This window comes from Protopterus annectens, chromosome 2.part0 (assembly GCF_019279795.1).
Source record: "Protopterus annectens isolate FY-2018-M chromosome 2.part0, PAN1.0, whole genome shotgun sequence".
Taxonomy (NCBI): Eukaryota; Metazoa; Chordata; order Ceratodontiformes; family Protopteridae; genus Protopterus; species Protopterus annectens.
Window position 1 is genome coordinate 1,376,618,334 of NC_056728.1, and position 19,938 is coordinate 1,376,638,271.

The window sequence follows — 19,938 nt, forward strand, 5'->3', positions numbered from 1 at the left end:
AGGGAAAAGGTGACAGCAACCGACGCCGGACCTAGACTTTGGAATTCTGGCCGACTGAGGGTAGCCTGCCAGCAGGATAACCCAAGAGTAATGACTGCAACAGTGAAACACAATGAACATCAGAAAAATGACAGTTCCTAGCTGTAGCCACTAAATGAAGGTTTTAAACAGGTCAAGGAGCAGACTCGAGAATGCTTTTAACTGTAAACAGACAATCAAAAATGCACAGAAAAGCTCGGATAGAGCACTCGCAAACAGAAAATACAACTCAGTATGAAAAAGCAGTTTACATTTAAGTAATGTTAAAACAGTATAAAACAGTACATAAATGCAGTGAAACAATAAAAGAAAAGCTTTATAACCATGCAAAATGTAGTAGATCAACTGTATAGCACAATTATAAGCGTTTCAGAAGTGCAGTTCAGTGAAATAAGTGTAAGAAATAACTTATCCTGCTCTTGGAATCTTAAGGAATTTCCACTTATGCAATGCTATCCAGAGCCCGAGCAATACAGTTCTTTTCATGTTTGTTCATTGAAGTTCTGTACGTCGAGAGGAATGTTTATATTTCTCGTTTACAGACAAAAGCTCTAATGCATTTTATAATCTGTGTAGGGGCATTGTTTAGAAAGAAAAATCCTACCTTTTTCTTTATAATGCTGTTGTACAATTAGTTGTTTAGTTTTTCAGTATTTTTAATGTGACCGTGTCCAAGATGTTTTCATAGTGCACTGGTTGCAAGGATAAGTGGAACCTATATATGTATATGATCATAAACACTCAATTTCATTTTGTAGAGGAATTTTGTAATCCTCTGATGCTTTCTTAGACAAGAGGGTATGTGGATGCTTTGTTCAATGCAGCTGTGTTGATTACTGTTTCGGGTCATTGGGGCTGCTGAACTTGTTTTAGTAATACATGGCATTACTGAATGATGTACCTGGTCAGCCCTTATGGTTGTGATTTTTAATTAGCATTGTATAATAAGCCTCTTGACTTGACGAATGTGAGTTTAGTTTTAAGTCTGGCACTTGCATAGTTAGTGAAAAAGTCGCACGGCATTAATGGGGATTAGAATGTGGTAGCACAGGTACTGTGCTGATAAAAAGATGCAGTGGGTCATTGTAATCAGAGTGTAGTTTGATGTAAGGATGAGTACCAGCCAGGGACCAGCAAGGTCAGTGTGAAGTCCACTCCTTTTTATTGTCTTTGTAACTGGCACGACAGGCGTGGGAAGAAAAACATTCCTTTCTGCTTCTGACATAAGGATATACAAGAGAGTTGATGAAGAATGAAGCACAGAAATGGTGAAAAGGGCATTGATAAGACTGAAGGAGTTCTCTAAAACAGGATTACTTAAATTTGGTGTAGAAAATGCTAAATAATCCATCTGAGAAGCAGTAATATGAAACATCATTGGCAGCAAAAGTAGAGAAGTACCTTGGGTGTTCCAGTATTAGATGATCTAGGGGTAAGTAAGTGGTGTGACAGGGCAACAGATAAGGCAGGCAGCATGCTGGCATGAGTAGAGAAATAGACATCACCAACAGAAAATAACGCACCCCTCTAAATAGTAAATGTCTTGTGTTTCTGGGTATTTAATTTTTGCTGTCAACATTGAGAAGATAAAGACCGTACAAAGAAGGGCAGGGAGGTTGCATATGCTCTTCTGAAGCTATGTAAAGAAAGACATACAAGACAGGAATGTGTATCAAGGAAAGGAAGCAAAGTGGGCTTGTGAGAAAAACATTTAATTATCCCAAGGAAATCAGCAGCGTGAAGATGAGTACACTATTTTAAAATGTAAATGTAAGGTGCAGTGCTGAAGAAATTGTGGTGAATTACTGTGCCACTTTTTTGAAAGAGGTGGCAGCAGCAAAAATAAGGACAGAAGCCAAGAATGTATTAGACAAAACTGGCAGTTGTTAATGCTGGATGGTGCAAAGAAAGAAGGTATTAATTTAAGTATAACTTAATATATATATCATATAACTTATCCAGAAAAGAAAATGGAAAGGCAAGGTGAGGGCAGGCAGTTATTCCCTCTTATAAAAATGTGTGTTCTGTGGCTTTTTTTTTTCTCCCCTGTCTGTACAGTGAATAAAAATGTATTTCTACCCATTTGCCTGCAAACCCTCAGCCCTCATCTCATGGCCTGTCTTTTTACCTTTCATTCCCCTGGGTGTGACATTTGCAAGAAGCCATAATCCAGGTAGCTCTTTGGGGTCCTGTTGCTTGGTCCAGATGTTCATCGTGCATACAGCTGCAGTAATTACAGATGGGTTCTCTGCCGTCAGGCGGGTCCTCGGTCGGCCGAATTCCAAAGTCTAGGTCCGGCGTCGGTTGTTGTCTCTTTCTTTCCTGACGTCAGTGCGACAGGGGTATATAAGACACAGCCGACGCCATTTTCTTCAGTCTTTTTTGCCGCGCGGTGCCCGAAGCAGAAGTAGTTCGCAAGTGCCGGTTGGCCACCTCCTGAAATTACAAAAATTTGGAAACCCAAGTCTTCTTTAAAGTTAAGTACCCCGTTGGGGAAACTTTTCTTGCCTCAGACCGATGTCAGACAAAGTTAACAATTGTATTTCTTGTGGGAAGCAGATACCGCATAAGGATTTCCATTCCCTCTGCATACCTTGTTTAGGCCCAGACCACGACGTCTCGGGCTGTCGCTTTTGCGCTACTTTCAATAAACACACTATTAAGCATCGGGCGGAGTTCGCCCAGCACTTTTTTGGTAAAGCTTTTGATTATAAAATGTCGTCGGAGACTCTGACTACCGTTTTGTCCAAAAAATGCATGGACAAAGACCGACACGCGAGGTCCGCGGTCTCCACCGACACCACGCCAAAACCGGCTACACGTGGTCCGGTTCTCAGTGAGGCGCCTACGCAGCCCCCGACTACCGACGACACTTGTCTGGCGGTGTCTTCTGTAACCGAGACCGCAGGTGCCTCGGCCCATACCCAGACTACAGCTACCGAAGCCACTGTGAGTGTTGAGCCTCCTAATGTGGACAGGTCCACTTCCACCCATGGTGTCTTTAGACCCTCATCTTCCTTTTCCATAAAGGCCTTTACTAAGTCCAAATCAGCCATGCATCCCAAGAGGCCTGTTGCACAGGGCCCATCTCCAGGCCCCATGCCTAAAAAGCAGATGCTAAAAATGGCTGAGGATTTAATTACTCTTATCAGGGGTTCCCAACCCCCTCCAGACAAGAGACCCAGAGTGGAGGAAGATTCTCCCTCTTCTGATCAGGGCTCCATTATTTCAGAACATTCTGATGAAGAGGAACACTCGTACTCCCCTTTTGAAGATTCTGATGCAGAGCAGTCCATTCCTTCTGTATCTCCCCCAGAGGATTTTTCTTTTGGGGAAACCTTGCATACCTTGAGGGAACACTTCCATTGGGAAGGCTAAGACTTTTCTGATTCCAAGAAAAGACTTGGGGAATTTCTTTTGCTACCTCAACACAGACCTCTGGCGATACCTCCTGTCTTGGACATACTTGATGATGTTTACTCGGAGGCTTGCCTTAATCCGGATTCCCTGCCTCCTGCCCCAGTCAAGCCTGATAGGTACTACAGAGTTCCTAACTCTCACCAATTTCTTTACAAAAGCCATAATGCTGACCCTGAAACCATTTCTCAAGGCCCCAAGGGAATGAAGGCCTCTACTGCTAAGAATCCACTACCTTCCGAAAGAGAGTCTAGATCCTTAGAAAGGTGGGGGAAAAAGGTATATACCTCGGCCACCCTAGCCATGAGGGCCTTAAATTGTCATTTTCATATGCTTAAATATCAGCAGTTTCTGTTATCACAATTAAGGAATAAAATGTCACAACCTGAACAACCAGATTTTAAGGAGTTGCAGGATATGATGCATAGTGCAGAACAAGTGGGTAAGCACACCTTACAGTGTGGCTATGATGCTCTAGAGGCCTCAAGTAGAGCTGCTGTTAAAGGATCAGTCATTCGTAGACATGCCTGGCTTGGGGAACAAACCTTACCTGATCATGTTAAAGCTAAACTACTAGATGCTCCTTTACAAAAGGACGTATTATTTGGTACTAATGCTGTGGAGATACTACGGAAAATGGAAGAAAAAGCTAAATCTACGCAAACTGTCAAAGCTTTTCTACGGGTACAACCACCACGTTTTAGCAGAAATTGGCCTTCAGAAAACTGGTCCTTTCCAGCCACGGACAAGCCCCAAAGAGGTAGATACAGGCGCACAAGGGGCAGAGGACAATCTCAAGGATCATATAGAGGCAGACAATGGCAAACTCCAGCACCAAGAGGTGGCGAAGACAGTGCACAACAATACAGGAAACAAACCCAATGACTTTCCCCTTTTCATGCCAAGCAATTCTCAGCTGGCAGCACCCTTGGGAGGAAAGCTGGCATTATTTACAAGGAATTGGCATATTATCACAACAGACAAATGGATCCTGGACATTATAAACAGAGGCTACAGATTTCATTTTCACACTCTTCCAAAAATGAGAGGCACGCCGAACCTGCCACACAATCAAAGGGCAGAGGCTCAAATACAAATTTCAAAGCTCATGGACATGAAAGCTATTCAAGAGGTACCTATTCACGAACAAGGTCAAGGTTTTTAATCCAGACTATTCCTGGTACCAAGGAAAGGAACAGACTGGAGACCCATTTTGGACTTATCCATCCTAAACACATTTCTACTCGTACCAAAATTCAAGATGCTCACCTTACAGCAGCTTCTTCCCATGTTGGGCAAGGAGTTTTGGCTGGTAACATTGGACCTCAAGGAGGCATACCTGCATGTCCCAATCGGACAAAGTTGCAGAAGATACCTCGGATTTCTTGCAGGTTCAATCCACTATCAATTCTCTGCATTGCCCTTTGGCTTATCTACTGCGCCCAGAGTATTCACGAAATGCCTAGCATCAGTAATTGCCTACTGCAGACTTCAAGGGATACAAATTTACCCTTATTTGGACGATTGCCTGATCCAAGCGGACAGCAAACACATACTTCTGGAACATCTGGCTTATGTAACACGGTTATTGAATTCTCTGGGATACACAGTCAACAAAGAGAAATCCAGGCTAACACCATCTCAGAAAATAACTTTCCTGGGTGCCAACTTGGACACAAAACACCCAGATGGACTATCTTACGCCAGAAAAACTGGGGCAACTAACTCAGTACTTCAAAATACTAGCAAATTGTACCAGGCTAACTGCAAGGAAAATCCTGCAGGCTCTGGGCTTCATGGCATCTTGCATTCTTCTAATCCCATGTGCAAAGTTGCATATGAGGAAATTTCAATGGTACTTAAAAAAAACTATGGTCTCAACACAGCCACAGTTTGGAAACAATAATACCAATAATCCCATGTTAGCAGGAGGAATTTTTATGGTGGGCCCAAGCATGCCAAACAAACACAGGTCTACCATTCTGCAAGCCTCTAGCAAATCAAGTCATCACAACAGACGCCTCAGACTACGCCTGGGGGGCACACATGACAGACAGGTGCATTCAGGGCAAATGGTCCCAAAAGGAAAAGCACCTTCACATCAATCAAAAGGAAATGCTAGCAGTGATAAATGCAATTACAGCTTTCAAGGATCTCCTGCATCCAGGGCAATTATTGATAAGAACAGACAACACCACAGTAATGTGTTACATAAACAAACAAGGAGGAACACATTCATACCCCCTGTGCAGGCTAGCCATGTCACTTTGGAACTTGGCTCTGGAATGGCAAATCGAACTTCAATCACAGTACCTGCCAGGATTGGAAAACACGCTGGCAGACAATCTAAGCAGAAATATGACAGACCCACACGAATGGAAGTTGCATCCTCAAGTGTTTACAAAGATAATCCAAGCGTGGAGAAGGCCAGACATAGATCTCTTTGCCTCCCACAGGAATCATCAATTGACAAAGTTCTGCTCAAGGACCTTCCATCCAAAGGCCTGGACAGCGGACGCCCTTTCTTTCAGTTGGGCAGCACGGACAGTTTACGCCTTCCCTCCTTTGCCTCTTCTGCCCAAGGTGCTCTTGAAAGCAAGAGCAGACAGACTGAAGATGATACTGATTGCTCCAGACTGGCCAATACAACACTGGTACCCACTCCTGAGGAGCCTAACACATACTCCTCCCTGGACCCTACCTCTAATGCCTCTTCTACTGACTCAGCACAGCTACAAAACTCTTCACAGTCAGCTGAAAACACTCAATCTGGCTGCATGGAAAATTCCTTAACACCACAACAGACCCTACTCTCCAAAGAGGTGCAGGATGTCATTTTGGAGGCCAGTAGGCCATCTACTAGAAAAGCTTACTCCGCAAAATGGAAACGGTTTTGCGCTTGGAATGAGAAAAAAGGCCAGGATCCTAGAAAATTGAATTTGCCTCAGATATTACAGTATCTAGCTGAGCTGTTGAACAGTGGACTTTCATTTTCCTCCATCAAAATTCATGCCTCAGCCATTTCTGCAGAATACAACACTGATCCACCCTTATTCTCTTACCCACTCTTTAGACAGTTCCTCAGAGGGGCTAAGAATATAAGACCTCCAAGGAAACAACCAATACCAGCCTGGGATCTTAATTACATTCTAGAAAAATTAACTTTGCCTCCCTTTGAACCAGCTGCCTCAACAGATTTGCAATATTTGTCCTGGAAAATTACCTCAGCTCGTAGGGTTTCGGAACTACAAGCCCTCATGGCTGTGCAGCCCTTTCTCATCTTCCATCAGGACAGGGTTTCCCTACGAACCAACCCGTCATTTATGCCTAAGGTACTATCCAGGGTAGCTTTAAATCAGGCCATACACTTACCTACCTTTTACCCCAATCCTCAAAACAAAGGGGAAAGGCTGCTACATTCCTTAGACATCCATAGACAGCTACATTACTATTTGGACAGAACAAAGCCTTTCAGGAAATCAGAACAACTCTTTGTTTCTTATGCTGTAGGAGCTCAAGGGAAGCCAATTTCCAAACAGACAATTTCAAAATGGATAAGCCATTGCATACGGTTTTGTTACTCCTTTCATGGTAAATCTGTTCCTACAGGCATCAGATCCCACTCCACAAGGGCCACAGCTACCTCTACAGCCTTCCTCAGAGGAGTCCCTTCCAAAGATATTTTGGAGGCAGCCACTTGGAGTTCTGTGCATACCTTCACAAAACACTACCACCTGCCTTTATACTCCAAAATTAGAGTAGGCTTTGCCACTGCTGTGTTGCAGGGCATTCTGGCTCTTCCCAGTTCCACCTAGTGCCTACCACCCTGTGCGTAGCTTTGGGATTCTACCCATCTGTAATTACTGCAGCTGTATGCACGATGAACATAGTACAGTTTTGTACCTACCATAAATGTAGATGTTCGAGTGCTAATACAGCTGCAGTACAGGTTTCCCTCCCTCCTTCCCCTCTTGGTAAAGGCCTAGTGGCTAACACCTCCTCATACAACCTGATTGGGTTATCCTTCTATGGTATATTTGCTTGCAACTACTGATTTTTGGATTCTATTGCATTGCATGATTATATATATAGTTTATGTATTGCCTTCCTTCTGGGGGCACCTGACATCTGGGGCATGAAAGACTGAAGAAAATGGCGTTGGCTGTGTCTTGTATACCCCTGTCGCACTGACGTCAGGAAAGAAAGCTACAACAACTGACGCCGGACCTAGACTTTGGAATTCGGCCGACCGAGGACCCGCCTGACGGCAGAGAACCCATCTGTAATTACTGCAGCTGTATTAGCACTCGAACATCTACATTTGTGGTAGGTACAAAACTGTACTTTCCTTTTACCCTAAGCAGTAGTCTGACATGCATGGAATTCATTGTGCCACCTGCTCTGATCCATGTGATCATCCAGACATGGATCTAATTATGTCTTTCTTGCAGGAGTGTGCAACTTTGTGGTTACACCCATCTTGCTCCATAGTAATGCCTGCTATTTTGCCCACCTCTGTGTGTAAGCAGCAGTGAAGTAGGTTAGGTTGCTCCACCCTTTCATGGGCTAAGTAAGCTATCATTAGCCATTCACTCTGCCCTGTTCGACAGCTTCTTTAGTGATTGGATCACTACTAAAAATTCTTTGCATACGCTATGTTACATTTAAACTTTTTGCTTCAGTGTAAACTGTCATTTTAGCTAATTTAAGTTGAAGGGCTTAGCAGTTTTTGGAGAGTCTGTCTTCAGAGTTTTTGGGTCTCTCAGATTTAGCCATATAGCAGGCAACCTGAAGAATAAATACGCACCTCTTCTAAGCATCTTTTCTTTTTTCAGATGTTGACATTTCACTGTTGCTGTCATTCAACAAGATGAAAAAATTGACTACAGACATGAAGTTAATAGGCAGAGCACTGAAAAAATCTACTATAGTTGAGGTAAGATTTTTTTTAATTACCATACATGAGCAAATGTATGAGGGTGTTTTCTCCTAATGTTGAGTGGCAAGATGCTTATTTAATTTGAAATACATTCAATTGAAATGCTTTCCATTCTAGCTGAACTTGGAAGGAACAAAACTGCGAAGGCGTCAGCCAGTAGGAGAAGCACCACAAGATGTTGATGATCGCACTGTTTACGTTGTAAGTAACGATTATTAAGTGAAGTGTGTTGCTTGTATTAAAAGTTATCAGCTGGTGCTGGGTACATACTGTTTCTGTGTAGCCAAGGCCCAGGTTTTTGTGAAGCTCTGTTGAGCAGTGGTTTGACGCAAGTCATTTACTGCAGAAACTCTGGCAATAGCCATCAGCTTGTTTTCTGTAGCTTGTATTTTTCACCTTGGTCTGTTTTAGTAACAGTTATCCTAACATTTGACATTTTCTTTGTAGTGTAAACTGTTGCAGCTTGATAACCCCCAGTTATTGCATTTTATATAAGCATATTGTATATTGCTGTTTCTTATTTATCATAAACTGTGTATAATAAAGTAAAGCCCTTATTTCTTAAACATGTTTTTAGACGGAGCCTTTGAAACCCCTACCTATGAGGACTAATGTGGAACTGATGGCTGACTCAGAGAGGTCCAAAGACACATTAGAATACTGTAAGCTTCAAGCCCAAACTGACATATAATAAAAAAAAAGACATGCGATGTGATAGTCATCACATTGTACATAGGCTTGTAAATCTCTGTTTTGTATGTTCTGTACTTTTCATCATACTTTTCACTTTATAACTTAGTGTAAATATGCCTGGTCTTCTTTCAAAGCTGATTTTGCACAGCAGATGTACAATGGCATTGCTGTTTTTCTTTCCAGTGTAATAAACCAGGATCTGAAAATTACAGCTGTCACATCCATTCTATAAGTTGAAACGTTATTTTCAGTTTCCAGTCAAGAATTGGAAAATACAGGAGTTACAAAGTTAGCTTTAGCAAATTAAAGGCAAGCATGCAATGTTGGTGGTTTTTAGTGCATTGCTGGATCTTTTTTAAGCAAAATAATAAATATAGTAAACATTTTCATGGAGCAATGAAGAAGCGCCTGCACTGACATTGAAAAATTGTGATGCATCTTTTTATGTGTTTATTTTGCATTGTTAGATTTTTTTATGCAAAACTCTGATCTAACTAGAAAACTGCAAAAGTTTATTACCAAGGGATACCACATAAAAGGCCACAATATCACAGTATCTTTTTAAGTAGATATTTGAATCCCTTTCACTGTTTTGCAGTTGTTTTGTTGGATTGTTTAGTTTTTAATGTTACCTCACCAACAGTTCCACTGTTTTTTAGCCTGTATCTAAAAAAGTGACAACTGCTACTTCTGTATCTTGATCAAAATGGCAGTGCTTTAACTCTTAAATCACATTATTTCAAAAAAACATATCAAGGTTATGAGCCCAAATGCAGGCAGGCTTGCAGTTTTTGGCACTTGTTAATTGGAACTATACTTTAGCAATTTTTTTTTATTTTGGGAGACCTGAAATGTGAATTGTGGCAATGTAATTATATAGTTCCATGTCAGAAAGTGTATTAATAGTTGTTGAATAAAATCAGCTTTTAGGACAGAATTGCATGGGGACAGTTTGCATGGGGTTCTGTGGAAAACATGCTTAGGCTTAATATTTATGCACAGAGTTTTGAGAATTTGAGAAGTGATGAAAATATCCTTGCCATACTAAGCAAAGATTTACAAATTTGATATTTGCCAGTTTGTATCTAACAGACTTTGAATACACATAATTAGCCTTGTTCATTAACTGTGGCAACCTGTGTTTAGTTTTATTACATGAGGTGGCTTTTGTTGTCACTCTGCAAAGTCACTGTTTAGGGCAGAATTACACAGTGATGATTACATGCATCTGAATGAGTTGGATTTTGTGCACAAATGAGAAAGTGAGTGCACATTGTTAGGAAATTGTGTGATAGGAAGTAGTTCAGACATAAAAGCATTACTTTCTCGAGTGGTCGTCTCCCAAGCCATAGAGACATGTCTTCAGTCTGTTTTTGAACTCCATGTGGTAATAAGAGGCTGGAGAACATTATAGAAGGTGTTAATCCATTCAAGATGCCAGAATGCAGCAGTGGACCATTTTCTTTGTCTGCTGAAGGATCATTATTGCTGAGGGATTAGACACTACCCATTAAGAGAATGCGCTTTGGTCGTCTGTTTCCTAGGCATAGTGTGAACTCTGGGCCTGAGAAATTTGGAATTTTTGGTCGTCTGTTTAATATGAAAATCGGAAGGCTTGAATACACCCTTAGAAGCCGGTGCCTGCACAGTGGCTCCAGACCCATCCAAGGTAGAGACATCCGCAGGTTCCATAGTCGAAGAAGCCTTTTGCGGCATACCGGACTCAGAATGGGTCTTAGTAGAGGCCTGCGAATCTGTAGAAGCGGGTATCAGGGGCTGCGAAGGAGCCTCACTGAGTACCAGCCTATGCGGACTGTCTCTGTCTTTATCTTTACATTTTTTTTGGTGGATCGGTAGACAGATGGCTTATCGAAGCCATTTTGGAATACGGAGAATGAGAGAATTTAGTGACAAAGATAGCCCAAAGATGAATAGTTCGGGCGTTAAAGTGCAAAAGCGACAGCGAGGAACGTCGTGGTCTGTGAAGCAGTAAGAATGAAAATCTCTGTGAGGTATTTGCTTTTCACAGGCAAGACAATTGTTAAGTTTTTCTGACATCGGTTAGAGCAAGAAAAAAGGATCCCCAACGGGGTACTTATCTTTTAGAAGACTTCAGGTCTGAAACTCGAAAAACGAAAATTTCAGGAGGCGGCTGACCGGCACTTACGAACTGCTTCTGCTTCAGACACTGCACGGCAAGAAAAGCTGATGTAATGGCATCATCTGCATATGTTATACCCCTGACAACCTGACGTCATGGAAGAAGCAACTGCATTCGATACAGAAATCCCAAGACTCTGGTATTCAGGCCGACTGAGGGCTACTTGCAGGCAGATAACCCAAATGTGATGACTGCAACAGTGAATACACTTTAACATCTACATTTATGGTAAGTGTACACAACTGTACTTTCCTTATCCTTGTTTAAGAGATCCCTTTCTTCCACAATATTTGGCCTTTGTCAGCTCCTCTAAATAATTCCTGTTCTCTGTATCTACTTTTCTCTTATTTCTCCTGTGTTTTTTAAACTCCATAGTAATATTTCCCATTCAATAGCTATCACTTCTTAAGAAATTTTTGTCTTCCCTAATAACTTATATAATGTGTACTACCCATTCGTTACATTCCTCTCTTCCTAATGGATAAGAAAGCCCAAGAGTATAATTTTTGCAACATTAACCTGCATCTTTATCTTTTTTTTTTTTTTGATAGATGATCTAATTTGGTTAATGGGTGGGTGTCTGAGATTTCAGTTAACTCATTCCCTCCAGTACAGCTCTTTTGAGTGTGTACCTTTAACTCCCAGTGGGTGTGGCTTGAGCCTTTAAAAAAAATGAAGTTATCGCGTTACAGTTCTAACAAATACTCACTGACAGAGGTCAGTTATCAATACAACTGTGCTTGTCATCATGTTATGCTTCAAGATAAAGTATTCTGATAACTTGTATGTAGCATGGTTTTGGGTTTTGGAATTATTAATGTAAATATGAACAAGCAATATTTGACACCTAGAGGTCAGGAAAAAACGGGCGAACATTGTGGGTTCTTGTTCAAGCAGCTTTATTATGTACAAACACATCATAAACAAAGTTGAGTAACTTCAACTTGTGAACAAACTAGCTGTCGTGCACATAGATGTTAATAGTTTAGCTGCACCTTCAAAATGGCACTGAAGACAACACATGCTTGAAATTTAAATGCACGCACAGACTTAGAAATGCTTCTTAAAAGTACAGCACACCTGTTGTTCTACATCCTCTTTGAGAAATGAGTCGGTCATTGTCACTGGAATTGATAAATATGCAATTTACACAAGAATAATTTTCATCATGCAATTATACAAAGCTAGGTACATGTATACAACTATGTCCAAGTTGCTGTGTATTTCACACTGGGCTTTGAGATGCAACCATATCTTGTGACAAAGTTTGGGATCTGGTTTAGCAACTGGAATTGTCTGTGCCACCTTTTCAGTCTTAGGAACCTTGGGAATCCTCTGTCAGAACAGTATCAGGAGTCAAGATGTTCTAGAACAGGAATATCATCTGGAGTGTTCTGAGTGTTTATCTTTGTCATCGGAACAATGCAGTGATGTCTGTTCTGCTATAGGAAGATGTTTGTAATTTCCCCTGTACTCCACACCCTCGGTTTTAACAAAATAGGATGTCGGCTCTGCACATATACTCATTACATGACCAATCCGTTCAAAACCTTTCGCTGTTTGTATCCTCACTGTCTCTTCTTCTTTCAGTGGACGAAGAAATCTGCTCGATTTGGCATAGCTGGACTTTTAAAAAGAATGCTTCTTGAACAACTGGGCTGTAATGACTTTGTTGTTTTTAACTTTAGGCCTCAATAAACTAGAACTGATAGGCAATGTTGTTCTGGTTTGCCTGGATAGAAGTCTCTTAGCAGGTGAGCCAAGTATATCGTCATGGAGTATGTTTCTGAGATTGAGTAAATTAAGAAACAACATCGGTATTATCAAGCTTTGACTTCCCAAGTGATTGCTTTGCACTTTGTACTGCACGTTCAGCAAGTCCATTTGATTGGGGATACTCTGGACTTACTAGTAGCATGTACGAAGTCCCATTCTGTTGCAAATTTGTCAGAAAGTAATTTCTGTGGCCTGCCATGGACTGAGAAATGGTGTTTCAACTTAGTGATGACTGTAGTAGAAGTTAGATTAGGTAGAAGTTAGATTAGGTTGTAGATCAATCTCAAACCAATTCGAATAAGAGTCTACCAGTACTAAGTAATGTTGATTGTTCCACTTGAATATGTCAGTAGCTAGTAGCTACTACTGACCAAGGTAGTTCGGGGGTTTGACTTAGCTGAAATAACTCTTTTTTTTTTAAATGCGGCTTAGTACTATTACACACTGAACAGGAAGAAAGTACTTTATCAATGTCTTTTGCTAGAGTAGTCCAAAGCACAAGTCCTCTCACCCTTCTCTTAGTAAATTCAGAACCTTGGGTGACCACGATACAAAATCTGGATATGCTGTTGTTGTAAGAAAGCAGGAACAACAGATCTGAAGTAGTTGACTTTATTCTTTCTGCACATATGGGTATTCAGATCCAATTCGGATCCGAGCCGCCAAAATTTTTCAAGCATCACCTCCAAGCTCCTCCCTTAACTATATTACATCACTTCCTCCTATCTAGCCCCAGATCTCATTTGCTGCTCTATGAGTCAGCATTGTGGTCTCTGAGCTCTAAGCAAGGTGGTAAGGTTTTTGGTCTTATTAGTGTAGTTGGGTGTGAATATCTTTCCCTTTTTTCCTCCCTTCTTCGCGTTTGATCATCGTGTTAGTTTAAAAAAAAAAAAAAAAAAAAAAGTTAGTGTTTGTGTAGTACTGTTTTGTAGTCTGGTTCCTGCCTAGGCCCAGTCCCTTGTTAAGTGTCTGTGTGTGTCTGTGTGTGTGTGTGTGTGTCTGTGTGTGTGTGTGTGTGGGGGCTTTTACTGTTCCCCACTATGGCTGAACAGCCTAAGGTTCTTTTTAAGAAATGCACAGTGTGTGGTCATAAGCTCTCACCAGCCGATGGCCACACTCTGTGTGTTCTATGTTTAGGGGTCGCCCATCTGTCTGCATCCTGCAACATTTGTTCAGGCTTTAACCCTAGGACACTGAAGGATTGCCAGGCTAAGCTTGTGGCTAAGGGTCTGCTACCAGCTTCTGCCCTGGAGTCTGCCTCTGTTTCCTCACCAGCCAGTGACATTGTGCAGGCAGGGACTCAAACTCCCGCCAGGCCTGCTTCATCGGATTCGTCACAGAGAGATAGGGACAGAAGAGAGAAGGAAAAGCGCCACAAAGAGAGGGACAGTCCCAGAAAAAGATCACCGGACATGGAGTCTTTCTCCAGCCCCTCTTCAAAGGCACCCAGGTCTCGTTCTCCTCGGCTCCGCTCTCCCTGTTTCTTGCCGGAGCCGAGGCACTCCCCTCAGATCCGGCCCAGACCCAAGTCGGTCGCTTCCTCCAGGTCGACTTGGAGTGTGTCCGAAATTGATATGGACAGGCTGATGAGGAGGTTCATCCAGAACCAGATTCAGATGGTGGTCTTACCAGGGCCCTCTCCCATGGGAGAGGGTCCTTATGCAACTATGTTCCACCCTATTTCTCCTTCCCCGATCCGACCCGACGCTTCGGGTTCTCTGGTCCGAGAGCTTTCGGAGCTGTTGGGTCGGTGCCGATGGTTCTCGTTTCCTCGACGCCGGCCGTCACCTTGAGTTCCTTTGATCCAGGAGACTCTCGGAGCCGTTGTCGGGCCCAAGGGTCAAGATCCTGCTTTTTTCGATCCCATCCTCAGTGCCCAGACTACTCTGCCGTCAGCTCCAATCCCTGCTTCGGATCCGGGGAGAGCCTCATCCTTACGAGCTATGGAAGTGTGCTCTCCGTCGGCATTTGGGGCAGTGGAAAGGGTTCTTTCCCAGGGGTTGAGGCCACAGCTCACCTACTCTGATCCTACCCAGACCCCTCTGATTTTGGATTCTGCTCCCATTACCCTGTCTCAGGGACAACCCATGCCAAAGCAACCCCAGGTTGTTCCCTCAAGGAACCCCCTGAGGCTTATGAATCCAGTTCATAGAGTCCTGCTGGACAGGAACCTCGTAAGCGCAAGTGTAAGAGGAGGCACTTGGACTCCCCTGAGTCCATTACCACTGATACGGACTTGGATGAAGGAGAGGGTTCCTCCAGATCACCTACCGAGGACATCTCATTCGGAGACGTTATGGAGATCCTCCGCCAAAGAGAAGGTTGGACAGCCCCCAAACCCTCTGTGGATGAGACCGTATTCCTGGCAGCCTTTGGCGCGGGCCCATCTTCTTCCTGGGTCTCCCCTCCAGCCGACCCTTTGGTGAACCTCATCACCACTAGGGCATGGAAGGATCCTGACACCGTAGAGCCTATACCGAAAAGGCCAGACAAAATTCTTTCCCTGCCATCAGACAGGCAAGCATGGTCCAAGGGAGCCCCGGTAGACGCTTTGGTTGCAGCTGCCAGAAAGAAGGAACTGGCACAGGAGAGTTCCTCGTTCCATCCACCAGACAAGGAGTCCAGGTTGATGGATTGTTTAGGGAAGCACATGTACTCGTCAGCGACATTTTTTATCCATGCGCTGAATTACTTGGCACATGTCATCTGACTGCAGCGAGACCTTATATCGGAACTAACTTGAGTCGCCCCCGGAATCTCTGTCGCAGCAGGACAAGCAGTCCTTTCCTGCGAAGATGACAACACTGAAATCAGTGACTAATACCTCTATGCGTCTCCTCTCTCATGCTACGGAGGGAGCCGCTAGAGCTGCTGGTACAGGCATTGCCTTGAGGCGACACGCCTGGATTAGGCTGTGTCAATTTGCGGACTCCTTTAAGGCGTCTTTCATCAACGCCCCTTTCGATGGATCATCCCTCTTTGGGAAGACTGTACGTAACACACTAACCCAGAGTGAGAAGGACTGAATCCTCTTCTCTAACCCCCAGAGGTTCTACTCCAGGAACCAAAAGGGGCCAAAGAAGATGTGGTTCTGAAAATCACAGTCCTTTTGTGACACTCGGGAATATTCGTCCCCCAGAGGCAGAGGGGGACAAGACCGACGCCGTCTCACAGGCAGAGTGGGTACCAGAAACTTCGAGTCTAGGGAACCTTTTTCCGACAGACCCGCACAGCAATCCTGAGGGGTTGCCCAGCTGCTCTACTCTGGAGGCAGTCAGGGGAAGATGTTCCTTACATCCAGCAGCATGGGAGTCCATTACTGCAGACTGCTGGGTGTTAAACATTATATCCAGAGGATATTCTATCCCCTTCATTTCATGTCCCATAACTCCAGCACGCCTTCCAGATGTTCCACCCGCTCACAGGGAGGCTGCAGCATTAGAGGTTTCGAAGCTGCTACAAAAACGAGCCATCGAGCAGGTCCCCCCGAAATCAATCCGGATCAGGCATCTATTCCAGGTTCTTTTTAGTGCCAAAGAAGACTGGGGACCTCAGGGCCATTTTGGACCTGTCTATCCTCAACCTGTCGGTAGAGAAACAAAAATTCCGGATAGTCAGTCTACAGTCCATTCTACCGTTTCAGAAAGAATGCGACTGGATGTGCTCGTTAGACCTCCAGGACGCTTACCATCACATCAAGGTCCACAGGAGCTCCAGGAGGTTTCTACGCTTTCAGCTAGGGGCTAGTCACTTTCAATTCGGAGCCCTACCCTTCGGTCTCACCACAGCCCTCAGGGTGTTCACCAAGGTTATGGCGGTCGTAGCAGCTCACCTGAGACTTCAGGGCATTCAGGTATTCCCCTACCTAGACGACTGGCTCTTCGCTGCATCCACCAAATGTCTCTTGTGTCGGGCCCTACAAGACTTCCTCAGTCTGGCTCAAAAGTTAGGCATCACGATCAACCTAAACAAGTCCCACCTGACTCCATTTCAGGTCATAGACTTTATCGGGGCACGGTTGGATTCAATTCAGTCAAAGATTTTTCTCACCCCGGAAAGGATAGAAAATCTCAGACTCCATGTATCAGCGATCTTGGATCACTCTGTAGTCACAGCAGCCGATGTTCTCGGGGCCTTGGGTTCGATGGCAGCCTCTATCTCTATCCTCCCTCTTGCACGTCTTCACATGAGAGTCCTTCAGTGGAATCTAGCAGTTCAATGGTCCTGGCTAGCCCTACCGATGAGTTTCCACATCCGAATCAACCAGATATGCAGATCATCACTCCAGTGGTAGCTTCAATCAGCGGACATTTTTGCGGGGAGCAGCTTTCTAGTCCCTCCGGCTCAGGCCACAGTGACCACGGATGCCTCCCAGCTTGGGGGGGGGGCACTTCCTGGGAAGAACGGTCCAAGGCACGTGGTCCCTTCAAGAGACCAAGCTACACATCAACGTCCTGGAGATGAGGGCAATGCTTTTAGCATTGAGAGCCTTCCACCCTGTCCTATCTCCTGGGACGGTAGCCATTCAATCGGACAACATGTCTGTAGTCTGGTACATAAACAAACAGGGAGGGACCCGATCCTACCCCCATTGTCGCGAGGCCATGAGAGTTTGGGAGTGGGCCATATCTACCAGCCGGTTTCTTGTAGCAATGCATATCCCGGACGCTTCAACATTCTAGCAGACAGTCTCAGCAGGGCAATCCTTCTGCCTTACGAGTGGTCTCTGAAACAATCCGTGGCAGAGAAAATTTTCCTTGTTTGGGTCAACCTTGCTGCGATCTCTTCGCATCTCCTTCTAACAGGAAGTGCAGCAACCTTTTCGCTCTGATCCCCCCTCCGGGGGATGTCCCGAGGGACGCTCTAGTCCATGCTTGGCCTCTCAGGTTACTGTATGCTTATCCCCCGTTACCTCTTATTCTGAAGTTCCTTCAGAGAGCTTGCCGGCTGCAGTGCAAAGTCATTCTCATAGCTCCCTTCTGGTCTAGCCAAGTGTGGTTTCCCTTCCTGTGGTCTCACCTGTTGGCTCCTCCATGGACTCTGGATCCCTGTCTGGATCTAATTTCTCACCTGTCGGACATGCCCCTGCCCAGCCTGGACAGTCTCAAGCTGACGGCATGACTGCTCCAGTTCCCATGATCATCAGGACTCCCGGACTTTCGTCCCCTGTTCAGAACATTCTGGTAGCTTCCCTTAAAGCCTCCACTAGGAAACTCTACAATAGCAAGTGGAGACGTTTTTGCATTTGGGCCTCTCAACGCACTCAGAACCAGTTTACAGCCCCCGTTCCGGTCATACTGGAGTTTTTGGCCGATCTTTTTCTATCAGGTGCAAGTGCTTCCACCATCAAAGTTCAACTGGCTGCCATCTCTAATTTTCATGTAGGTGAAAATAAGGTTGCTCTGGCTTCTGCCAAATTGTGTAAAGCTTTCCTGAAAGGCACTTTTTTTATTGCGACCACCAGTTAAAGAAACAGTGCCCCCCTGGGATCTGACTTTAGTCCTTCAAGCCTTGACCTCTCCCCCCTTTTGAGCCAGCCGGCTCAGTTCAGATGAAGTTTTTGTCGTGGAAGACAGCATTCTTGGTTGCCATCACTTCAGCTAAAAGAGTTTGAGTTGCAGGCCTTATCCTCCTTGCCCCCCTATTTGGTTTTCCACAAGGATAGGGTTTCGCTGCGTACGAACCCTTCTTTTCTTCCCAAGGTGGCCTCAGCAGCCAATATTAATCAATCTATAAATTTGCCAGTCTTCTTCCCAAATTTCCAAAATAGAGGCGAACGTAAGCTTAATTTATTGGATGTACATAGACAGCTTCGTTTTTACCTCCATAGGACTAAACCCTTCCAGAAGTCGGATCAATTGTTTGTCTCTCTTTCAAAACCATTTTTGGGCAAAGCAGTTTCGAAAGTGTCCTTAGCAAGGTGGATCACTCTTTGTATTGCACAAGTTTATAAGGACAAAGGTTTATCTCCTCCTGGTGTATTGAAGGCTCATTCCACTAGGGCAATGGCCACTTCTGCAGCTTTTTGGTTGAGTTCCGGTAGACGATATCTGTGCGGCAGCGACTTGGGCCAATTCGCACACATTTCATCTCTCATTATAAATTGAATCTTATTTCTAGAGGGAGGGCACCCTTTGGCTCTGCGGTGCTCAGAAATATCCTTCCATAAGGGCCTCCCAGGAATACTAGTATCTGGGGACTCTGTCCCATATGTGCAGAAAGAATGAATTTAACTACTACAGATAAAGAAGTTATGTCCTTACCATAACGTTCCATCTGAGTAGTTGGACTTCATTCTTCTGCACCTTCCCTCCCTCCAACCCCCTCACTCTTCAGGTTTTTCCTGTTTAGGTTTGTGGTTATGTTGCCATTTAGTGTCAGCAAACTCGATCTGAGGCTAGATAGGAGGAAGTGATGTAATATAGGTAAGGGAGGAGCTTGGAGCTCGGAGCTGATGCTTGAAAAGTTTTGCCGGCTCGGATCCGAATCCGATCCGAATTACCCATATGTGCAGAAGAATGAAGTCTTAACTACTCAGATGGAACGTTATGGTAAGGACATAACTTCTTTTTTTTAGGAACTTTGAAAATAATGTCATCTTCCATCAACAGCTTATCTCTGTAAAGAAAGTAAGGTTGCATATCAGATGGTACACTAGATTGCTTTGACGGTCACCCAACACTGATGTGGTGATTGAGCTTTTGCAAAACTGGATTAGTCACTGTATGATCTCGTAGCTCATTGTGTCTTGTGGTAGAAAAATTACGTACTTCCATGACATCAAAGTCAAAATTCTCTGCGTCAAGCTGTTCTATTGTATTTCTGGGTGATCTGGATAAGGTATCAGCCATATAAAGAAGTTTGCCTTTCGTACAGACGATTTTGAAGTTGTACTTTTGCAATTTGAGCATCA

At 44.0% G+C, this 19,938-nt stretch overlaps 1 protein-coding gene across 1 annotated transcript in view; it reads left to right on the forward strand.

Moving 5' to 3' along the window:
• Positions 1-19,938, forward strand: part of LARP7 (La ribonucleoprotein 7, transcriptional regulator) — a 1,030,416-nt gene that overhangs the window by 40,856 nt on the left and 969,622 nt on the right. Inside the window, exons 2-3 of the mRNA XM_044061552.1 lie at positions 8,292-8,392; positions 8,513-8,596. Of these exons, the coding sequence (XP_043917487.1) occupies positions 8,292-8,392; positions 8,513-8,596 (185 nt within the window). The remainder of the gene's footprint in view (positions 1-8,291; positions 8,393-8,512; positions 8,597-19,938) is intronic.